This window comes from Lipophrys pholis (assembly GCF_963383615.2).
Source record: "Lipophrys pholis genome assembly, chromosome: 10".
Lineage (NCBI taxonomy): Eukaryota > Metazoa > Chordata > Actinopteri > Blenniiformes > Blenniidae > Lipophrys > Lipophrys pholis.
In genome coordinates this window covers 23,139,878-23,161,749 of record NC_137640.1, presented here as the reverse complement: position 1 = coordinate 23,161,749, position 21,872 = coordinate 23,139,878, and the positions used below count along the sequence as shown (strand labels likewise).

Genomic DNA, 21,872 nt, shown 5'->3' with positions numbered 1-21,872 from the left:
TACAGTATCAGGGCCTACGCATCCTGCGTTCTGAATGACCCATATTTCAGAGCCAGGAAACTTGTTCTCACCGCCGCCACCATCACCACCTCCACAAGCAGCCCAGGCCAACACAGGTTAGCCATAGAGGGTCGGCGGATCGCGATCCGATGTGACCCAGTGTTAATTCTCTGGTGAAAGCCACCCAGTCAGTCCAATGATGCTTCAAAACCTCAAGGTTTATATGAACAAGCTCCATTCTGAATAAGAACCCAGGAACTAGGCCGGTAATAACAGACCTCGGGGGAAAAAGAAAGAAAAAAAAAAAAAGGAAAGGTTCTCTACCAAAGACAGAGAGAGTGGTGAGCAGAGACTTACCCCGTTCGCCCCCTCGTTTTCTTTCCCTGCAGGTTTTGGGAGAATGTCGAACACGCTTCCTGTAAAGCGATGTAGTATTTATTACAGCCTCCGTTTTTGATGGCTGGGGTCATGTGGCCTGCTGTCTATTTATCCTACAGGTCATTTGCTACATTAGGCTTGGGTTTGGGGCCAGGAGAGGAAGAGAGGAACGAAATCCAAGATGAAGGAACTAAATTGGTAGCAAATGTATAGCCTCCGACTTGCCCCCTGGCCCTAATGCGTTTTTCAAGTGCTCTGCTCACCGTGCTCCAAGATGCGGGGACGGCTTGCCTCTGAAATAATATTTCAACAGTGGTTACAGACACGAAACCGGCGCCATCTCTCAGCTTGGGCCATTCCCACCAAAGTGCAGCATCAGGGATTTTCATTTTATTTCTGGGAAGATATTATGCTGTGGTGAATAGTGGTGGAGATCCTAATGTTAAGAAAGATACAAGACCAAAAGCTGGTTGCAAGTTTGAACTCTCAGTTTGAATAGCATGATAGAGAGCGTCAGTCAATCCTGACTCAAACGTACCGGGGCCCCGTTTACACAACAACGAATGTCTGCGCAAAACTTTCTTCGCTTTTGGAGGGTCTGGTTACTCAAGACCAGTGTGTCGATCCACTGTGTCCGCAAAGTTCTTATACCGGCTCCCGAGGTGGAAAGATTCCATCATGGTCAGGATTCCCTCCTGCAGAGACTGCCGGAGGCGATGAAGCGCTGTTACTGCGCATGCTCATCTCTCCCCTTCTGCTCGTGGAACCTGTAAACAAACATGGCGGACCATAGTGGTATGACTGGCGGTCCATAATCTAGTTTTATCGTCCATATCAGTAGTTTTATAGTTGAAACTCACTCCTGATAGCATCCGATGCATCATCAGTCCGTGCGAATGTCGGGTTTTTCTCCATTTTGTTCACGTTTATAGCGTATTGTTCTCTGCACACGTCTGCGTGGTTTCAGTACAAAAACAAGCGACAGCGCCCTCCCCTTGGCCAGGCATACTAACTACATCGTTGTCAATGTGTGCTGCAAATGTAAATTCACTCCTTTTGTTTGTCTTTTTACGGATTCGGTGTTGTCACATGAAACGTTGTTGTGTAAACAGGGCCTAAGGCGATCCCCTGCGGAGTGGTTCAAGGCTTCAAGGAGACGAGCTCGGTCCTGAGCCGGTGAGCATGACCGTGTGAACGTGAAGAAGGACGTTGCGGGAAACAAAAGAGCACAAATTCCAAAGGTTCACCAAAAGAGGTGCAAAGCAGACATCAGCAAAGGCTGCCCACACAGGCCTGGAAATGAGCCGCATAAGTTATATAATCAAATTGAAAAACACACTTTATGTTAATGAGAGCTCATTGCTCCTCCTCACGATCACTCAGGTCAAACCATTGTGCAGCAAGGAAACACATTAAGCGAGAGATCAACAAATTAAAGATGTTTACGTGGCAGAAGATTTGCTATTGTGCTGCAGTTCAGCTCTTCCAAAGATGACTTTGTCCGTCCTATTTTCATTTAAATGGCTCAGTGGAGTCCCATTTGCTCTCTACTTCCCTACAGCACAACAGGCTCAATAAAAACCAATGAGCTGATGAAAACAGGAAAACCTCGTCGTTGTCTTATGCAAACAGCATATGGTTTGCTCAATACGGCTGCACATGGCAGCACTCCTTCGACTTCATTTGCTCCTCTGTATCCAGTTGTCCTCTTACCATCTGTGCAATTATGAAGTTTCCTACTCTAAGTTTCTTTTTCCGGGACTTTACAGGCATTGTTCAACTGTCACGTGAACATATTTGCTGTGTCTGTTGCGCAAATGATTGCATTCCGTATATTTTCTGTGAACTTTTGAAGCACTGACAGAAACAAGTTCGGCAGAGGGTAAATGTATTATGTTATCGTGTGTCTTTGAGTAACTGGGAGGTGGGAAAGTTCCTGTTTCCCGTTTGGGGAAAAAATGCATGCGAATGCTGTCAAATTGCGAGCATCTCACTGGGAAAATGTGAGGTTTTGAAAAGCTCTCAGATACAAGTCGGTTTTAACTCAACAACCAATATATTTAGTCTCGTAACACATAGATTACGGCACTCCCTCATGCCACCCAGTAAAATAGACCTTGTCCTGTGTTTCGCCTGCTTCTTGGTTGATGTGTGTGAGATGTATGAACTGTTTGTCCCTTTTTCTTATTCTGACAGCAGCAGTGAGCAGCACTGCTGGAGGCGGCCATGTTGTTTGTTATTGTCAAGCAAACACCGCAAAATGAGAGTGGATCCATCTATCTGGGTACATTTTTGAAGATGCATGAATGCAGCAATAGAATAGATAATTTTTTTTTGATTTTTTTTTAAATTCTTTTGGCTCCAATGATTAAATTAAATCCTTGCAGAGATTTTAGATCTAATGAATTGAATCAAATTGCTCACTTTTGGTGAAGTAAATGCTTCTTTTGCAAACAGATAATAAATAATAGACTATTTTGTCCATAAAGACAGTTGAGTAGTGGTTGATTCTCTCTTCTCAGAGCATGAATATCTCCATTTCAAGTGATGGGCTCGTAGGCTTTTCTGGGAATTCACATGTTCTCTATGCGTGTGCATGAATTTTCTTTGTATACTCTGGTTTCCTCCTATAGTCCGAAAATGAAAGAATTTAAAGTCTGCAGGTTTTCTCAAAGACTTGCACTCCTCCCTGAGTCACGCTGCAAAGACACTGGTATTGACCATAGTTCAGGAAGGAAACAATAGTTCCTTCATGGAGCAGAGGAAGAGCAGCTTGGACTGTTATAGGCCATGGCAGGACTGGGGTTCTAGTATCTAACACAAAACCAGATCGAAGCGGTGCTAAAAAAAAAAACTATAAACAAATCCCGACAATGCTGTATCGAACATCAATGGATGCATGGGACTTCACTGTAAAGACACATTGACAAGATTAGGCCAGAGTCATATGATCAAACTGCAAATTCATCATTCAAGCTTCTGTTTTACCATTCAGAACTTTCCTTAAATTTGACTGTGAATGCCTCACAGTCTTTGTCTTTGAAGCTGCTTCTTCTTTTTTAAATTGTATTGCAGACTGCGAAAAGCCGGACATGTCTCATCATAACAGCCTCTGATCAGCAGCCATGCATGGAGATGCCAGGATGCTGCAGATGTCTAGAAAAATATACTCCTCCCCAAGGCTAAGGAAAATTAATGGCCTATCTAGAACCAGCTGTCACTCAACACAATGCCCTCCTTAAAATTGTTTTTTTTTAAAGGTCTGTGAATCTTTTTGTTTGAATTATATGAAAGTAACAATATGGCGTTTCAGCTTTGGGCTAAATTTATAGATATAAAAAAAAAAAAAAAGGTCTGCAAAACAGATGATGGTTCATCTGAACTGGTTTTGGTTGTGTTTCCTTTGGCACATGTCGCCCCACCGTGAAGGACCTAAGCTCAGGAGTGATGGCTACTACGTGCTATCCATACAAGCATTGAACAGTCCTGAAATCTGTACGCCTGTTTCTGTTTTGTGTTACCAGAAAAGGTGATTCTCGGTGCTTTTCGGGGTTATTCAGCTGAGTTTCTTCATGTTCACACAATGGCCACCAGGTGGAGTAAAGTTACTTTCAAATAAAATAAGCTGTATTTAATGGGCCTGCGTCACTTTTTACTTCTTTTAATGTGTGAGGGTTTTTTTTCTTCCTCTACCATTTGATGTTGTCTTTGCTTTTTTTCATTCAGGTAAAAAATTACAATTCAAAAGAGTCGTGGACTTCAATTACAAAAAAAAAAAAAAAAGCCAAGTGAGAAACAAGGTAAATCATGGACCTGTTTCAGTGACTAGACTGTTGAGCTTCAGAAAAGCATCCATATGGAACATAAATAAGGATTATTACATAAAACGTTTTATGTATGTGAAACAAGGATTAAACTTTGGTGACATTTCCCTGTCCTCTTTTGATGTGCTTATATTTTCTGTCATTGCATCTTAATAGATTGTACAGTAAAGGCAGGGAGAGGACCAGAGCCTCAGCCTATTTATATTTTATTTCTAGAGCTCATGGTGAGAAATTTGTGCTTCGAATAGAGGCGGAACTATTTCACATCAATCATGTCATTGGGCCTGGGGTGGGCTCGGGGTCCTTCCAGAAGAGCTGAAGGAAGCTGTAGGGGGGGGGCGGGAATATGGATTTTCTGGTCAACATATTGATATCACAACCCCATAGAAAAGATGGATTGATGCATTTCAACAATAATGCACTGAAGTGTGGGTGATAAATATAAAACTAATACAATTGATGTATGTAATGCTACTAAAATCTGTCTTTTTATCTTTGTACAACACTGCCTTGCACCTATTTCCCCACTTTGTGAAGGAAGGCAATGAGATATTTACTTTGATAAAAGGTCCCTGTTTTTTCCCTTTATTCATTTAACGGTTCAGTATCCACCAGTTTAGGTGTTGCTGCCCTCTACCTGACAAATGGCTGCATTGTCTCCTCCTTCAATTAGACATTCCACCAGTGGGGTTTACTTTTCTTGATATGCAGCACGCTGTACAAATAAAGATATTTATTTCATAAACCAACCTGAATAATGTTTGATAGAAAATATAGATTTATTCTATGAAGACAAAGAACCATGCGTATGAAGATGAAATAACACGGAGGCTGAGTTCAGAGGACTTGACAGAATTGAGAATCATAAATGTTTTTGGAATGATCACTTTAAACGACGCTCAACATGTGGAAGTGAAATAATAAATTGGCAAATCCATTTTGTACAACCCCAAGAAAACCCATTTTCTTTTGCACGAGGAAATCATTCGACTACTGACCCAGTAAAAACAATAAAACCCTGTCTGTACGAGGTGTGAGAAAAAAAAAATTAAGGAGTCAAACTAATGCAAACATGAAAATGAATGGAGCTTCTTTTAGAAAACACAAAATATGTCGGGCTTAATTACAAATGAATCTGACATTTCACCTGTTACATATGGGGGTATGGTTGTAACACGGCACTCCGTGTGTCAAGATGCATTGTTACAAACAGGAATCAATCAAATTTGAGTCAACATGAGGCCCTGGCAGACAAACAAAGCAACAAAAAGAAACAAACAAAAACAAAAAAAAACTATTCTCAGAACAAGCAGAAGCAAGCAGCTTTGTGACTAAACCAATCGAACTAATAAACCATTTCTCAAGATGATGGACACTCATGTCAAACAAAATGAGCTGCTTCAATTATACGTCACCTAAACACACTTTTAAAAAGCTGCACAGCTGATTTTAGTCACTTTCTGAAGATTCACTGGAGCTAGAAGAGGACGAAGTTTCCTGTTTCCTCTTCTTTTGACTCTTTTTGTGGTGCTTTCCATGCTCCTTTTTCGGTTTTTTGCTTTTCTTCTTGTGGCTTTTCAGTTTCTTTTTCTTCGTCCGCTCCTCTTTGTCTGATGATGATGACCTGCTCTGTTTCTTTGTCTTTTTAGGAGTCGCTTCATCACTCGATGATGAATCGGATCTAGAAAAAGAATCGGGAACAATGAAAACTTATGAAACAGATGAAAACGGCTGTTTTTGTCATCTGAAATGCATTTCTAATGACTGTCACCTTAACCACTGGTATAATTATCAGTGGAGGAATTACTTAATTAATCTTATCAGGAGCGCTTTTAACAAAATAAAGAAGACCTTTTTCTTGATTTTGGGTCTTTGCTCTTCTTTCTTTTCTGTCGACTTCTCCTTTCATCGTCCTTGTCGTTATTGGAACCTCCCACACGAGGGAAGAGAATGAAAATAGTTATCATGTTGAAACAGCAACACATATCAGAGAGTCAGTCTCTCACTCATGCCCAATACGCCAAGCGGTGTGTAAAGTGAAACCTACAAAATCAGTGGAATAACAGCAAATATTAGTTTCTTGATAGAACGACATTAACTTCAACCCTCAAGCCATAATGGAAAACCAGATAGCTCATTTGTTTAAACTCATGTTTAATTTCTTCTTTATCGTTTCACTTTTGACATGTGGCTTTGTTACAAAGCATCATAGTTAAACTGTAGACAGTAAATACATTCACAACATAACAGTGGTTATATCAAGTCCTGCTTTTTCACGACGAGTCCAAATATGCTTAATTCATGCACATTTTGATTGGATATGCTTCCTTATCAAGTTAAAAATCAGTGCTGTATTTTTAAAGCTTTAGAAAAAAACTAAACAAAAGAAGGAACATGGAATGTGACACTTACGATGCTGGCCACTGTGTCCCAGCTTTTCATTGCGCTGAGTGGAGGGTACGTCGTCTTCGCTGTCCTCACTGCTGGTGCTGCTCACATCCAGAACAATGTCTTTCTGGGGATCCACCCGGACAAAATTTCGGCACTCGAACGTTAAATGGCCCGCTGAAAAAACACAAGTTAAAGACAGTATGGATTAAATTCTCGAAGCAATGCAGAACTATTAGATCACTTACAGTCTAGAAGAACAATCTGGAAACCCCTAGAAGGATTATACAACAGTTCAGTGCAATTGTTTTGGTCTGACAATTCATAAACATACACTAATCAGCCAATACAGTTATTGTTTATTATGACACCTGTTTAGCAAGTTCACTATGCAGCAATTGATCACCTTGTCCCAAACACTGCGAAGCTTAAGGATTTCTATAAGTTTGACAGAGGCCAAATAGTGATGGCTGACGACTGGGTCAGACCATGTCCAAAACCGCAGTTCTCATGAGATAAGGCATATTCTTTTTTTGTCCAGGTAGGATGCATCGTAAAGCATTTGGATCCCTTGACCATACTGGCCGGTCAACAAAACTGATGAACCCTGACCCCAAAGGGTGAAACATCCAAGACGTACGACCGAGTCTACTTGCCCTGACTCAATTACTTTGAGAAGCTCTTGTGTGGTTTTCCCAGGCTGGAATGGTCAAGGCTCACTAATACACGTGGGAAGGCAATGCCCAGCTGGTCTGATCTGACAGACAAGCTACTGTAGCTCAAACGGTTGCAGAAATGATCAATCATAATATTAAGGCTAATCTGTGGGTGTGTCCTCATTACAAAAGTACACTTTAATGAACCAGAAAGCGAGTCGATTTTTACATGTTGACTGATATTCAATACAGACTGCATGGCAGGTTGTGGTGAGACATGGTAGTGTGTCTGCGCCAATAACATCACAAGGAATCTGATTTCACGTTGTAACTAGGACACACACAGAAAACAGGATCAAAGATACTTTGAAAGATTGAGAAAGTTACGTTTGTCAGAAAGATGTGCACCAGGCATTAAACAGAAACTCACTACCAACCTCATAGATTTCTTATTTATGACAAAAAATTAAAGTGTGATGCAATGTGCGTTGAGACACTTTCACTTACGATATCCACATTTCTTGCACCCCGCTCTGATATTGTCCTTGTTGGGACCTGAAACGTAGCAAAAGGAGTGTTGTTATTATTATTGTTGTTATCTTGCAGTAGATCACAACAATGAACCAGTTAAGATGTACAAACGCAGCTCATGAAATGGGACGACATAAACACTACGAGGAGCGAGTGCCGAGATAAAACCGACATTACTGAACTCTTCATTGTATAGTTGACACATGGTGCAGTTAACATCTAAAATGACCTGCTGGATATGACGAGGTGGAGTAAACGGTATAAACACGCAGGTTTCGTGAAAGCTGACGTCGAGACTCGCGCCGCTTTATATCGAACCCTGCGTTTGTAGAAGAAACGATAAACTTCCTTGAACAAACTACATGACCGGGATTAAGCACATACCCGGTGCCGCCATTGTCCGTTTGACGTGAAAGTATCGAGGTAAAAAAGGTGGAAAACTTGTAGTTTCTTCACAATCGATTCAAGCCCTCCATTCACACAGTCCGCACGGAAAATAACGTCGTCCGGAAACATTTATTCTGCAGAAAAACGGTCCGTCCGTTGTCCTTCTGTCCTTTTCCAACGAGCCTACAGCGCCACCGCCTGGACGGAGGTGTGCAAAGGTCAATTTTTCCTTCCAATATTAATCCAATATTAAGTAACGTGTACTTACAGGCCGGTACACACCAGGCCCAGAGTGGCTAATCGGGAGGACCGGGACAATTCCCGGTGGGTCGGTCTGATGTTCGGAGCGCTATGGCCGGTGTTCACTTTTATTTATTTATTTTTTCGCCCGGTGTTTTTTTTTTCACAGCACTGGGTTGATCCCACGCTGTTTCCGCTGTTCCCATGCCGCCTCCGCCTCACTCCACTGGCAGCTTATTCTTCTTCTCCTTCTTTATTTATTTATTTTTTTAAATAAACTTCATTTCGGCCATTTTCCATTACCCATACTTGTCCATACTTGTGTTCTCGTGTACCTGTGAAACGTCATCAGACCAAGTACTAACCACTTTGAGTTAGTGTGAGTTAGTGTGAGTTAGAGCTCCTTTGTCCAACCACACACTATCAGATCAGAAGAGGAAGATCTTGTGCAATCTGTCTTTTGTGATCATCAAGTGTGTGGTCTCTTGATCAGTGAAGATTTTTTAAAATCCTGTAGTGTGTGCCATGTTTTACTTAAGAGTAGATTTTTGAGGATTTGGCAGTTGAGTAGATTTCTTTTCTGTTCCTTTAAACTTTCACTCTTGTCGTTATAAAAAATAATAATAATTCCAAGCTATTATCTACTCCACTGTATTTATTTCACTCGCATGATTCATAATTAAAACACAGTATTATGTGTAGCAAACCCCCACGCTGTTGTCTTCACCTTTATTGTGTATATAACATAAGAACATAAAAAAAAAAAAGAAGTACAGAAATACGCCATTTTACACTCTCAATAATGCTCTGAGGTTTTCTTTTTGTAGTAGTGATTTTTGTAGTGGAAAAACCACCCAAAGATAACTGAGGTGAAAAATACAGGTTATTCTACGTTGAACGTGTTTCTCACCTGAAATCTACAGGAGTCTTGAAGTAACGACACATTACAATGACACTGAAGTGATGTAATATTGATTATACGTATATGCAGGAAAAAATACTGAAATTGGGGATTATGTACATGCCTGAATAGTCGTGGATATTCTTCATATACACTGCAGACCTTAGAAAGACAGAATGTATACACATTTCATTTGGTGATTCACAATGTAAAAGGACCACATTTCTCTCAAGTCAAACTTGACAAGTACAAACGTCTGAGAGCACAATATCAAATTAGGTGTATTTGGTGTTGAAAAAAAAGGCTATACGCTGTTATGAACTGAAACCAGTACAATACTGCTGCGTAGCTCGGCGTGTATGGTGGAACTAACTGAAAAGAAGGTGGTTTCATTGAATTTCTTTTCTTTTTTCTTTTAACTGGTTTAATTGAATTTCTATGACATAACACTAATGGTCCATCCCCTGTTGTGAAGTTCAGTCGGATAAAAATGAACACGGTGGATTAGCGTGCCTCAGTGAGGTCTGTTTGTGTGGATGTGAATATTGACATCTAAACCTGAATGCGAACATATGAATTGGACTCGGTCAGTTTGAAAGGCAAGGTCTCAATCAACATCCAAACTTTGGTGTGGTTCAATTGAAGTTCAGTTGACGTCCACATGATGAGCAAAACAACAGCTCTGAGCAGACAAAACGCAGGGGGTGATTATCCTCAGAAGCGCTGCATCCTTGTGGTGGATCGTAACTGATGCGTCAAATTGAAGAGTTTGGCTGCTCTTTTGATGCCTTCAAAGACTTTGTGAGCGTTTGGTCTCGCTCATAAAAAAAAAAAAAAAAATACCACCTCAACATCCCAGCATGCACTGGATTACACTCAGCCCTGTCGACAGCATTGTTTTGAACTGAGGTCGCAGAAAACAATATATGTCACAATAAGCTCAGCCTACGTTTCGTAGACAGTCGTTGGTAAGATGTTAAAACGCAACTCCAGTGGCTCCAGTTCCATTTTGCGGGAAACCACATAAGTGTGAAGATCGTATTTATAGCACACATTCTTAATCTGTGTATATTACTTCTGCTGTTGCTGTTTGTAGAGCTAGAAATGTCAATATTGTGACCTGACATCAGCACATGGAATTAAGTCTCTGCCATGATGGTTTGACTGTAGTGGTGTGTTCTTTAATACTTTGAAAGGAGGGAAAAGTCCAACTTGACAGGGGGCAAAAAACCTGAAACCCACCATTGGGAAAGTGGGACGACTGGAGAGGTCTAATAAATGATTCTGACATCACTAAACATGGTAGCGCGTACTGGCTCCATGCATAGATGTGGTTTTCAGTCAAATAGTCTTGCAGTTTGTAACAATAAATCGTCATAGAAATAGTTTATGACGAATGTTTGATGGCGACAGCAGCGAACAACTGTACAGCAAATGTGCTTAAATATAATGTGGAAATAAATCATACCTGAGCTTGTTTGTCCCTTTTTCTGTATTCTGACAGCAGTATTTTAGTTGCACTGCCAGTGACGGCCATATTGTTTATTTACTACCATGTGAACACAGTCCAGTAACCTCAGTAACAAGTAACAAAACCAACAAGTACCCTGTTGCATGAAAGCAAGAAAAACACCGCCACATTTCATATTACTGACAGGTGGAATAACTGTCTTCTGTGACACTATAACTAACTAACTAACTAACTAACTAACTAACTAACTAACTAACTGGACAAAATGCTTTAATAGTGTTCGATGGGAAACTGGTCTCACTGCATGCTGAAGAGCAGTTTTTAAGGTGAATATATCAGTTGTTTTCTACATCCCTGTACAGTTTTAGATCCTTTCACTTGTATCGATTGTAAATACCATGTGAAATAAAAAATTATTTTTTAACATTCAAATGTTTACTAATTGCAATATGGTACAAAATGGACATGGGTGTTGAAAAAGTACAAACAGAAAACTGTCATATTATGATGTGCATGTTAATGTGATCTTTCTGTGGCTGTTGAAATTGCATGCATTTTCTCTTCTTTATTACATAAATCAGATTTTTCTATTTTATTTAAACAATATATAACCTGATTACACAACCAGTATGCCTTCTGTGTTTTTTTTTTTTTTTTTTTCTTCTAAGGGTTAACTGAAGTCAGCCAGAGTCAGACTGGCAGATGGAAAATGTCGACAGATGTGGGGCCCTCAGACATGCTCTCATCATCGCCTCTCAGACGGACACAAACACATGCACATACAATCTAAATCGGCTCTTCTGATGATGCCATCTGAAGCAACAGGGAGAATTTATGCTAGAATTCCCTTTACCTACATTAAAACGGGTGGGAAAGAGCTCTTGCATCGCCGCCTAATCAGATGAGGAGTTACAGTAAACTGCCTAAGGGCTCTGAGGTGCAACTGAGGCGGAGACCTTCGATTTACTGCACCTTGCTTTATTTCGTCCTGGGTTCATGCGTACCCCATGTATTGCCCATAACAACACATGACGACATACATTTTTGCTTTTGAATGTTTTGATGACGGGCTGCATGAGGACTCAGTGGTTGGCGCCCCTACATCGCCGTGAAAAGGTTGTGGGTTCAAATACCAGCCGAGGCCTCTCTGTGTGGAGTTTTCATGTTCTCCACCAGGTTTCCTCCCACAGTCTAAAAACATGCACGTGAGGTTAACTGGTGACCATAAATCCCTGTGATGCCCTTTGCCCTGTGATGTATTGACGACCTCTCCAGTGGGGTACCTAACTGCAAATAGTTTTTGATGTTTTTATTTGTTTTGTTTATTTTGCCTCACCGAAGCTTATTTCATATGAATTCAGAATTTTAGTAAAGTGTCTGAGTTGTTATAAGCAAATCTCAAGGCTTTATTGGTAGAAAATAGACATGCAAAATCATCAGGCACTTGTGTTGTCTTTGTTTATTGCCTCCGGTGAGGGCAACGATGGGGCAAGTCTGTATACTGGTCGCCAGTTCATTTTTTTGCATGATTCTTTGATGATTTTCCAAAATTCGGAGTAGATACACCTTCCAGCCACTGGAAGGTGCAAAAAGCTACGAGAAGAAATCATAGTTGAATGATTCACAGAGTGTGAAGAAGGTTTGTGCCTGGAGCAATGGGAACAAGATCAGACCAGACTCAGAATCAACAACAATCACAATACTGCCTGTAGTTATTGGTGTTGAAGGATTCAGTTCTATACGAAACATCTGCAATATGCAGTTTACCGAATTACATTCCTGAGTATTTTGCATATCAGTGTTTCTCCACTGACACATTGGAAGAAAAACATGCCGCCAGTCTGGTTCGTCTTGTGGGATCGGAGGCTCCTCTCGGCTGGCTACCTAACTATCATATTACATTCACTTTGACACAGCTAATCCGAAACTCCATTTCCAGATGTCCTCTCCAGTCTTCGACACACGTGTCTGCCCGCTACAGTTATTCCACTTAAAAAGATTGCGTCAGCTCGTTTGTCATCGCTGATTTATTGCATTTCATGTTTCATACACGTTTCAAGTAAGCACTCTAAGTTAAAGCAGAAAAACCTTTTTCACCGTCATAATAGTGATTTATTTTCACCGAGCTAAAGGTTTTAATTCAGACAAGTCTTTATTTGCTCAATTTGTTTGGTTAGTTTTCTTATTTGAGGTAATGGTGATCTGTATTTGAAAGCATTAATGAAAGATAATGTTATGATAAAAGACATAACATTTGCAATTTACAATGATATAACAAAACGATTGGTATCTACTATGGGGTCACTAATTCTGTTGAGGGATGCCAAAAGTTTTCTTTTTTAAAGTATGATTTTTTTTTACATATTACAGCACAATTTCAATAGCAAGTCTGCTTTGGGACAAATTCAATATAACACAACTTGCAACCATTGTTATGGTGACACATCCTTAATAACTTAAACTACTAGTTTGTTTTTTGGTTTGTTTTTTTAACATCTGCAGTTCCTGTACTCAATTTGGCCTTTTATAAAAGAAGTGATAGTTTGATTTGTGAAAATCAAATGCATTATGGGCGCAGTATGTCCAGAAAAAGTGAAATCCTCTAATACTTTGACCATCACTCCACTTACTAATTGAATTGTTCCAAGTGTACAGTCACAAATGCCATTCGGCCAAATGTATAATGTCTCCGAACAAATATTTACTCAGATGGTGACGATCGACTGTAATACACCCAGACACACATGCATTCAGTGCTTTACAAGCTAAATAAAAGGCTGCAGGAGGTAAATGTCCAAAAACAACAAGATATTCATCAAAGTGGTTCTTGTTTCTTGACAGTATTTATGACATTCTCCAGCTGAGATGAATCATGGCCTCTAAAGTCAACTCATTACAGAATGGGTTTAATAATGTTTTGGAAGTATGTTTATGAGCACAGTTAAAATCAAAACACTGAAGCAATCTGTACTCTACTGGGACGCACAACAGTTAGCCCAGCTTTTTCATGCAGTCGGCTTCATTATTTACATCTCTGCGGCACACCCACCAGTCAAAGTCATAGTTTTAGACTGCAGCCTTACACAAAGTGCTCCTGTGGTTCCTTGAGCCTTTTCATCCCAACCATAGAGCTGTTCTTACCAAGTTTCATTTTACCCAAACAAGCAATGGATAGGAAAAGCAGATTGTTCAAGTACAAGGTTTGTACTTTTTGTATTGGAGAACTGCAGTTTTTGGTCAGAAAAAGGCAAAATTCGTGCGAAAGATTCCCCAAATATGAATGAAAGTGTATTTGAAGCTATAGTTGCAATGTTGCTGAAACCATTTACTTTCTTCCATGAATGCTATGCCCCCTGTGAGACAAAAACACATTATGGTGTTGACATAAAAGTTTATACCAACATGTATTTTCTTTAAAAAAAAAAAGTGTCATAGTAACATGAATCTAACAAACAAAACAAAACAAGACCAAACGAGACAAAGTTGTAAAATGTATTCACATTCTTTACTGAAGAAGTGCAGCGACATGTCAAAATAGTAATGATATCCAACTCAATCCAACTTCATTTATAAAGGCACCAAAGTGCTATACAAAGAATAAATATAATGTAAATGTTCACACGCTAGCATAGAATAGATAAAAGATACAGACAAATGCAATAAAACAAACAGTTACAACAAATTAAAATCAATAAAAAACCCAGGGAAATATAAAAGACAACGAAAGAACAGTAAAAACCGTGTTTGATAAAAAGTCACCAGCTCACATGGTATCGAATGCCAATGACAGAATATAATCACAGAAAAGACTAAAAAGTGAAGGTATAGATTTTTAAAAATGTTCAGAATAAAAGTCCTTTTTTTGTTAAAACCTTCAAAATTTATATTTGATCAATATTTGAATGGGCCAGAGGCCAGAGTGCGAGGTATTGTTATTGCTTTAGTTGAATACATAATCATGAGGAATAACTTAGATTATGGTTCAACGTTTATCATACTTTTATGTTTGAAACTATGATATAAAATATTTCAAACGTAGAGAAAACAGGAAAAAAAATTATAACAAAAATGAATCTGGGTGCCTGAAAAATGTAACATGTCACAGTTTCATTAGAATAAAGATATAAAAAAAATTAAATAAAAAAATTGAAAAGTGTTAATATTATCTTAAAAAGAAATTGGTTTACCTCAACTCTCCCAAAATGACTCAAAAACTCAAAACAAACAAACACTTGCCAACAACAAACATGTCTCAAAATAGCACAATGTGTCACGTAATTTTTGAGTACATCTCAGTTTATGCAGTATAAATAGCACACGGTCAACAAGCACCACTGTACTTCTGCAATTATATAGACGACTGCTGACTTGAAAATTTTCCAGAAGACAGTCACCGACTCTCTACACGCAGAGGGTAAAGCCACAGACGATCGCCGCTGAAAGAGCTGGCTGTTCACAGAGTCCTGGATCCCAGCAGATTGGTGGAAGGTTGCCTGGAAGGGCCACAGCGTGACGGGAAAAGCTGCACAAGCAACAGGAATGACCAGAACATCAAAAATCACCGCACACAGACGCGTCCAGGAGACGGACTATAAGTGCGACATTGCTGTTGTCGAGCCTCTTTAGCCAGTCCGTTATCTCGGCTGAGAAGAAGGAAAAGAGGTTGAACAACTGAATTATTTTCAAAATGTAATGTAATGTACTGCCATAACACCAGCATACTTTAGGGAGCTTCATTTTTCACTGTATTGATTCCATAGTTCAGGCAAACTGAATATTGAGTGGATCAAGGTTTTATGAAATTTAACTTGTCTGTATTGTCATGTTTTGAGTAATAGTACATACATAATAAGTAATGTAAATTACCTGTAAACTACATACTCATATTTACTTACAAGAGCTATTTTACTGGGAACATACTATTGTCGAGAGTCCTCATAACACTGCCATATCATATCTTCATTGCGGTCATATGTTCCCCTGTTTAGACACAGTCTGCTGACATTTGTAATCATGCCATTCTAGTTGTTTTACTGGAGATTGTGTCGTGGTTGAATGATATTCCAGTTATTATGTCTACTTGAAATATACTTTTATAACATCATTATCTTTGTAAAGACAGTACATGTGTTTCTGTTCTGGGTCAAGTCAGATACAAGTTTGCCGTAGAGGGGGTAACAAGGAAGTCTGTTTTCTTACAGGAGTCACTGGAAACCGACTTTTACCACTTTCTCTGTTTGCAGACTTGTTCGGCAGATCATAAGAGCTGGGAATAAGAGATAAAGACGGAACAGATAATAAAGGGCACAAAAAGGACAAAGATTGCTCAGCAAAAAAAATTTCTATGTGTCAGTGTAAGTGTCGACGGCTGAAACTGTACATACGGTACTGTGGTCGAGTGCATGAACCAGAAACAACTGTGCAGAAGACACGTGGGAAGTTTGCTTTTTCGGAAAGCGAGTGGGCTCATGGCTGACCTAAAGCCCCGTGATGTACAAACCTGTCTGTATACTTAAAGGCCCCTGGGTGGTCTTGTGCACCCCCCCCCCCCCCCCCCCCCCCCCCCCAGAAATGTGGTCCACATGGCTTCTATGACCCAAATGACCATATATTGAAATGAGAAGCACTAAATCAAATGAATGAAGAAAAAAAAAAGAAAAGCAGGACATCTCACAGCATTTCTCCCTTTAAAATGCTCTGCCTGGTCAGCACCTGGAGAACATTGAGGATGCTGCAGAGGATGTTTTTGGACAGAGGCCTGAATAGGAAAATAAACCTACGTCTGACCTCAAGCGCCAGTTGCGGACTGTCAGTCTTCCCACCTGACATAATGTTTCTCCCACTTGTGCAGGCATCACGCCTGGGTGGCCCGGCGGGGAAAAGGAACTTTCTTTGGTTCTCTTTCAAAATGCAGAGAAAGAAAAAAAAATAAAAAATAGTTTGTGCTTTTTATTGTTACTAGGCTGTTTGGATTTTCATGTATTCACATTTTTTCCTGATGGTGTTACTTCATTTCACTCAGCTTAAATAAAAACATTTGTTTTGTTAAAGGTTATTTGTGTGTTGGCCGTGCACAGTGGAGGGCTGGCTTCTACAAAAGAGTATTTCAGTACTGTTAATTCCTCAAAAAGGAGGGGACTTACTTCACTAGTAATAATAAGTAGGTGCTTTTAAAAATATGCTGACATACTGTACATACAAAGCCATTAAATATTTTCGGCAACAACAAATTTTCAGTAATAAGATGAGAAACTTCATGGACTGCAGTACTTCGTTAATGATAGTAATCTGCTGCAAATACATTGCTAGTGAAAGAAGTGACGATGCAGTAATGCATTACTTTGTAACACTTATCATGATGATGATGATTGTGATGGCAGAAAAGGCAAATAAGCAGCTGGAACAGATCGTCGTCATGCTTTTTGTGGTAAAAGTTGTAAAAGTGTTCCCGCTCTTCTTGGCTCTCCCCCCTTATCCACCCTCCTCCCCTTCCTCCCTTCCCAGCCACCCCTGGTTCTTTCTTGTGCATGTGTGATGGCTTCTGTAACGAGGGCCCTTTGATGTGGATCGGGGATAGGCAGACTCCTCAGTTGTGGACGAGGCAAAGAAAGTGAGGCAGGTTACACCACGTGTGTTGATTAAAACCTCTCCTTTTCTCCCACTGGACTATTCTCAACCATCTTGAATACAAATCCGTCTCTTTAGATCTTAATGTTTCCCGTGTTTTTCTTTTTGTTCTTGGTATTCAATCGTCATGGAGCACATTAGCACACATGTTCTAACATGACCGACATGTGTCCACAATGGACAAAGTGAGAAAAGAATCTTTGTTCTGAGACGTTGTGGAGGGAGAAGATGGACAGTTTGGGGAGGGACATTGGCCTGCTCTCTGATTTGATGGATATTTCTGACGCAAACTGGTAAAAAAGGTGAGCGCTGCTGGGGTTGCAGATATACACGTTTGCAAAGAGATGGTTTTCCCGATCCTCCAAAGCTAAAAAATTGGAAAGGATTTTTTCGGACTTTTTTTGATTCACTTGAATATGACCTCTTTGGACACATGGATGGAAGAAAGGTTTGCCAGCCATTGTTGCAGAAGGAGCCGTGAGAACCAGACTGTAAAATCAATGCATTAAGGACGCGACAAAGTGAGCAAAGATTATTGTGAACAAACAACTGAAGAGTTGACTTGAAGAGCCGAGAGGAAAGATGATACTGTTTGTACTCATCCCTCTCTTCTCTACATATGGATGCACAGGTGAGTCAGAGCTGTATATTTGTCCTGTTGCTAAGGGAGCGAAAAAAAAAAAAAGAGCAAACCAATGACCATAACCTATTATTTCATGCGGTCAACAAAAGCTCATGAAAGCATTTTTTATGACATGATGTCAAATGCAATATATTCTTCAATGCACACAGTAAAAATGAAGCTATAGGCCTGGAAATGTATTTACAGTAAGTTACTTTCTCCATGTTGTGACTTGTAAGCCCAAAAACATAACACAATTGTAATACATCACAGAGTGGCAGGGATGTTTATTTTCTGACACACACACACACACACACACACACACACACACACACACACACACACACACACACACACACACACACACACACACACACACACACACACACACACACACACACACACACACACACATGTACTACAGCCTAATTAGGATAAGCTCCATATTTCTTTTATGAGCCCAATTAAAAACTGAGTGGGGCCACTTCTCAAAGCTGTCAGACTGTTTGATGTTGGGGTAGAAAACTTCTTGCCCCAGCAGATGTGAGGAAAGCCGTCTTGAGCCTTGACGCGGGTCTCGCGGCACTTCACCTCTAATTGTCCTTCAATTGAGCTGCATGTTGGCAGTAAAACTTTACATGACTGGCCTCCTCACTTTTCTCGGGATGGGATCTCAGTCATCACTGTCTCTCGTGAATATGGCTTGCATCATTTATGGCAGGCCCTTAAATTGATTTAGATGTATTCTTTATGTGTCATGGGGACGTCTCCGTATGAGTGCGTGTGTTAAAAAGGGAGAGGGGGAATCAGATTTGTAACAGAGCCAAAATAGATCACAAGCATCATTGCAGAATTACTTCAATTGTTCCACCAGTACTGTCTCTGTTTTTGTTCACTTCAGGTTTGGCTGCCTGTCTGTCTTTTCCCTCTTTTCTTCCCCTTAGTTGATGGATGGCTGTTCCATTTCCTCAAAAATACTCTGTCATACATCTACACCTTTAGCCACCAATGTCCTTGGCTTACTCTTGTTTTCATCTACATGTCATTTGTAAGCGTTCTTTTTTATTATTATTATTATTGTTTTACTCTAATATCAGGACAAAAAAGGTTTTGACTTCTTTCTTTGAAATTGTATCTGTGTGGTCTGGCACCACCCACAGATACAATATATCCTCTCTTTGACAACTTGAACCTAAACATTTTCCTCCACGAGTTGTAATTTAAACGCAAAGTGGAGCTAACCACTGTAATTTCCAAAAATCTATAGGTCAAATGAGCCCCTCATGAAAAGAACAGACAAGAAAGACGAAGTGGGGAGTACAAGGTTTGTAATTCACTTTTAAGAGCGACTGATTCAGGACCCAGATGCCTAAATGAAGCCCTCATGTATGTGGAGGTGTGCGTGTTTTCTCTTTGTATTTGGTGTTTAGATTTTAAGTGAAGCCGTGAAAGAAACATCCTCATCAGAAGTCACGGAATCTAATTGAACAAAACACAAATATCCTGCATGGCCAAAATATATTTACAGAAATGTACAATCCATCCATCTTCTATTGGTACGCAGCTTTATCCAACTCAGGTCCGTCTGGAGCTGAAGCCAATCAGCTGACTGCAGGCGAAGGCAGGTCACATTCTGGACAGGTTACCAATCCAGTGGAGGCTGGGAAAGAAAATAAAAAAATATCCTCTAATTTACTGTTGATCAGACGTTTTTCAGTGTTCTGACAAAGTAAAAATTTTGCCCTCCATTTTTTTGTTTGTATTGTCATTTCTTCTCAAACATTTGAAAAAAACATGTTGGGAAAAGGTATCCTTCCCATCCCTGAATCTCTCTTATATCCTCAAGGAGACATAATCATCCCACAGGGACATAAATTCAAAATGTATATACTTAGCCTTATGGGGGGGGGGGGGGGGGGGGGGGGGGGGGGGGTATGTGCTGGTTTGGCGTTTACATTGAATGGAAAGACTTGTTTAAACATACAAACACATTACATGACGAGGAACCTCCTACGCCACAGTGCCACTCCTGCTGTATAGTTTCCGCTCATCCGTGATCTCAATAGTGTTCTGAAGTCACCATCTGCTCCACTATAAATAGCCCATTTAGCCTACACTTACCCTTCATCAAGGACCATGACTGTTTGTCTTCGGGCAGATTAAATATGGAATCACTGTTATGCTTTCTCCCATTTGAAGGTGATATGTAGTGAAACTGTGAATAAATGACATTACATTGTTAATACATAATTTGATAAAAACATACTTTATAGCAGCATATTATAGGTCACACAGGGGTACCTGCAGGTCAGATTAACATTATTTGAATATAGTGAAAACCTACCGCATCTCAAAAACTTTTAATAATTACTCAATTAGATCCAAAACGTACATTTGGGTTGTTTACTTAAGCCTACTGGGCTCCAGAGAAGTTAATGTTTCCATGAGCATTCAAGCCTGCCTCATAATCAACCAACAGAAGTGCCTTTTGGAGGATGGATGATCCATGCTGAGAACAAAAACAGCTACCAATTGTTTACGTGTGTCTTGCAGGAGACTAATGTGACTTTCCCCAACACCAGCTACACTTTCTCTCAAGGGCAAACCCATAACAATTGAACAGACACACATGCCCGCACAAGTTTTTTCTGCATCTTTGCGTTGCCTCTGGTATTTCCAGTTCATGTGGTGTGGGCCACATCATGTGAGGCCTCTTTACCCAGATTGCTGCAATGATTTTATTGCAGTCTTGATTAGGCACATGTGACTAACTGCAAACTCCTGTTGGCAATTTGAGAGCGGTTGGCAGAGAAGCAGAGGTCTTCCAGAGCTCTGAATTGTAACAAGATTCAGCCTCGTGGATTCATCAGGCGAGAACCGCTCGACCAAGAATTTGATTCTTCGGGCCACGTGGAACAAAGTTGGCCCAACTCACCTCATTTCACACATTAGTCGTTGTGTTTGCATAGAGGAGAGAAGACATTTTCATTCTGCAGGCGGCCTCCACTACCTCAGAGAAGAAAAATGTTTAACCCTACTCCACTTCCCATTGGAAAAACCAGCCAAGTTCACTTGGTGAGAGAAGGAAAATATTGGGGTCTTTTAAATGCGAAAATTCAGGGGGGAAATGGAAATATGATCATTTTCCGGACATAAAATGAGAGTGAGCTGGGATCCGATCATGGCATTCTTAAGAATAGGTTGGACTCTGCTTCCTTTCTTTCTTGGGACTGTTTTTCCAGGGGATTGGGGGAAAGAAATGGAAAGAGATGTGGTTAAGATTTGTATCATGACAGATGCCAACCAAAATTGGTTAGCTTTCTCTCTCTCTCTCTGTATTGAAGGGATGGCTACATAAAGGAAACTATTAGACATTTGCCAGATAATAATGTGACTTCAACCTCTATTGTACAGAGTGGATGTGGTAGGAAAAAGTGGCAAATCAAAGTCAACATTTATAAACAATGAGACCGGGTGAGTTTTTCAGTTTTATTTTGTTTTGTTAGTTTTGTTTTGTTTTCCAATGATGTGAGGAGAGGGGCTGCGATGCTCCCCAGTTCTTGTGTGGTCCTAGTTTTTCTTTCTCTTTTTCGGTCTCTCCCCTGACTCTCTCTCTCTCTCTCTCTCTCTCTCTCTCTCTCTCTCTCTCTCTCTCTCTCTCTCTCTCTCTCTTTTGTGGCTGTAAGCCTATGAGCTGGCATGAGCCCTTCCTTATTACACACCCAGCGGGGCTTTATAAAGGCAGGGCCGGAGGTCTCAGCAGCCACATGTACTCTGCTTGTGTCTGTGCCTGTGCCTTTTGGTCTGGGTGCTGCTCTGGACTGGCTGTGTCAACCTCCCCAGCCTG

At 40.3% G+C, this 21,872-nt stretch overlaps 1 protein-coding gene across 1 annotated transcript; it reads right to left on the bottom strand.

Annotated features, from left to right (window-relative positions):
• Positions 1-4,921: 4,921 nt before the first annotated feature.
• Positions 4,922-8,330, bottom strand: srek1ip1 (SREK1-interacting protein 1). The gene is made up of 5 exons (XM_080472749.1): positions 8,162-8,330; positions 7,754-7,801; positions 6,615-6,767; positions 6,054-6,132; positions 4,922-5,883 (listed from the first exon to the last, which is right to left on the bottom strand). The coding sequence occupies exons 1-5, from the start codon at positions 8,172-8,174 to the stop codon at positions 5,652-5,654; spliced, it is 525 nt and encodes a 174-aa protein (XP_080328875.1). The 5' UTR covers positions 8,175-8,330; the 3' UTR covers positions 4,922-5,651.
• Between the last annotated feature and the right edge of the window lie 13,542 nt (positions 8,331-21,872).

Bases quoted from the DNA above. Each gene is read 5' to 3' on its own strand.
- srek1ip1 (XM_080472749.1), bottom strand. The intron at 6,768-7,753 runs GTAAGTGAAAGT...GTGTTTTTTCAG, and splicing joins GTGCAAGAAATGTGGATATC to CGGGCCATTTAACGTTCGAG. The intron at 5,884-6,053 runs GTCTTCTTTATT...TTCTTTTTCTAG, and splicing joins GACCCAAAATCAAGAAAAAG to ATCCGATTCATCATCGAGTG.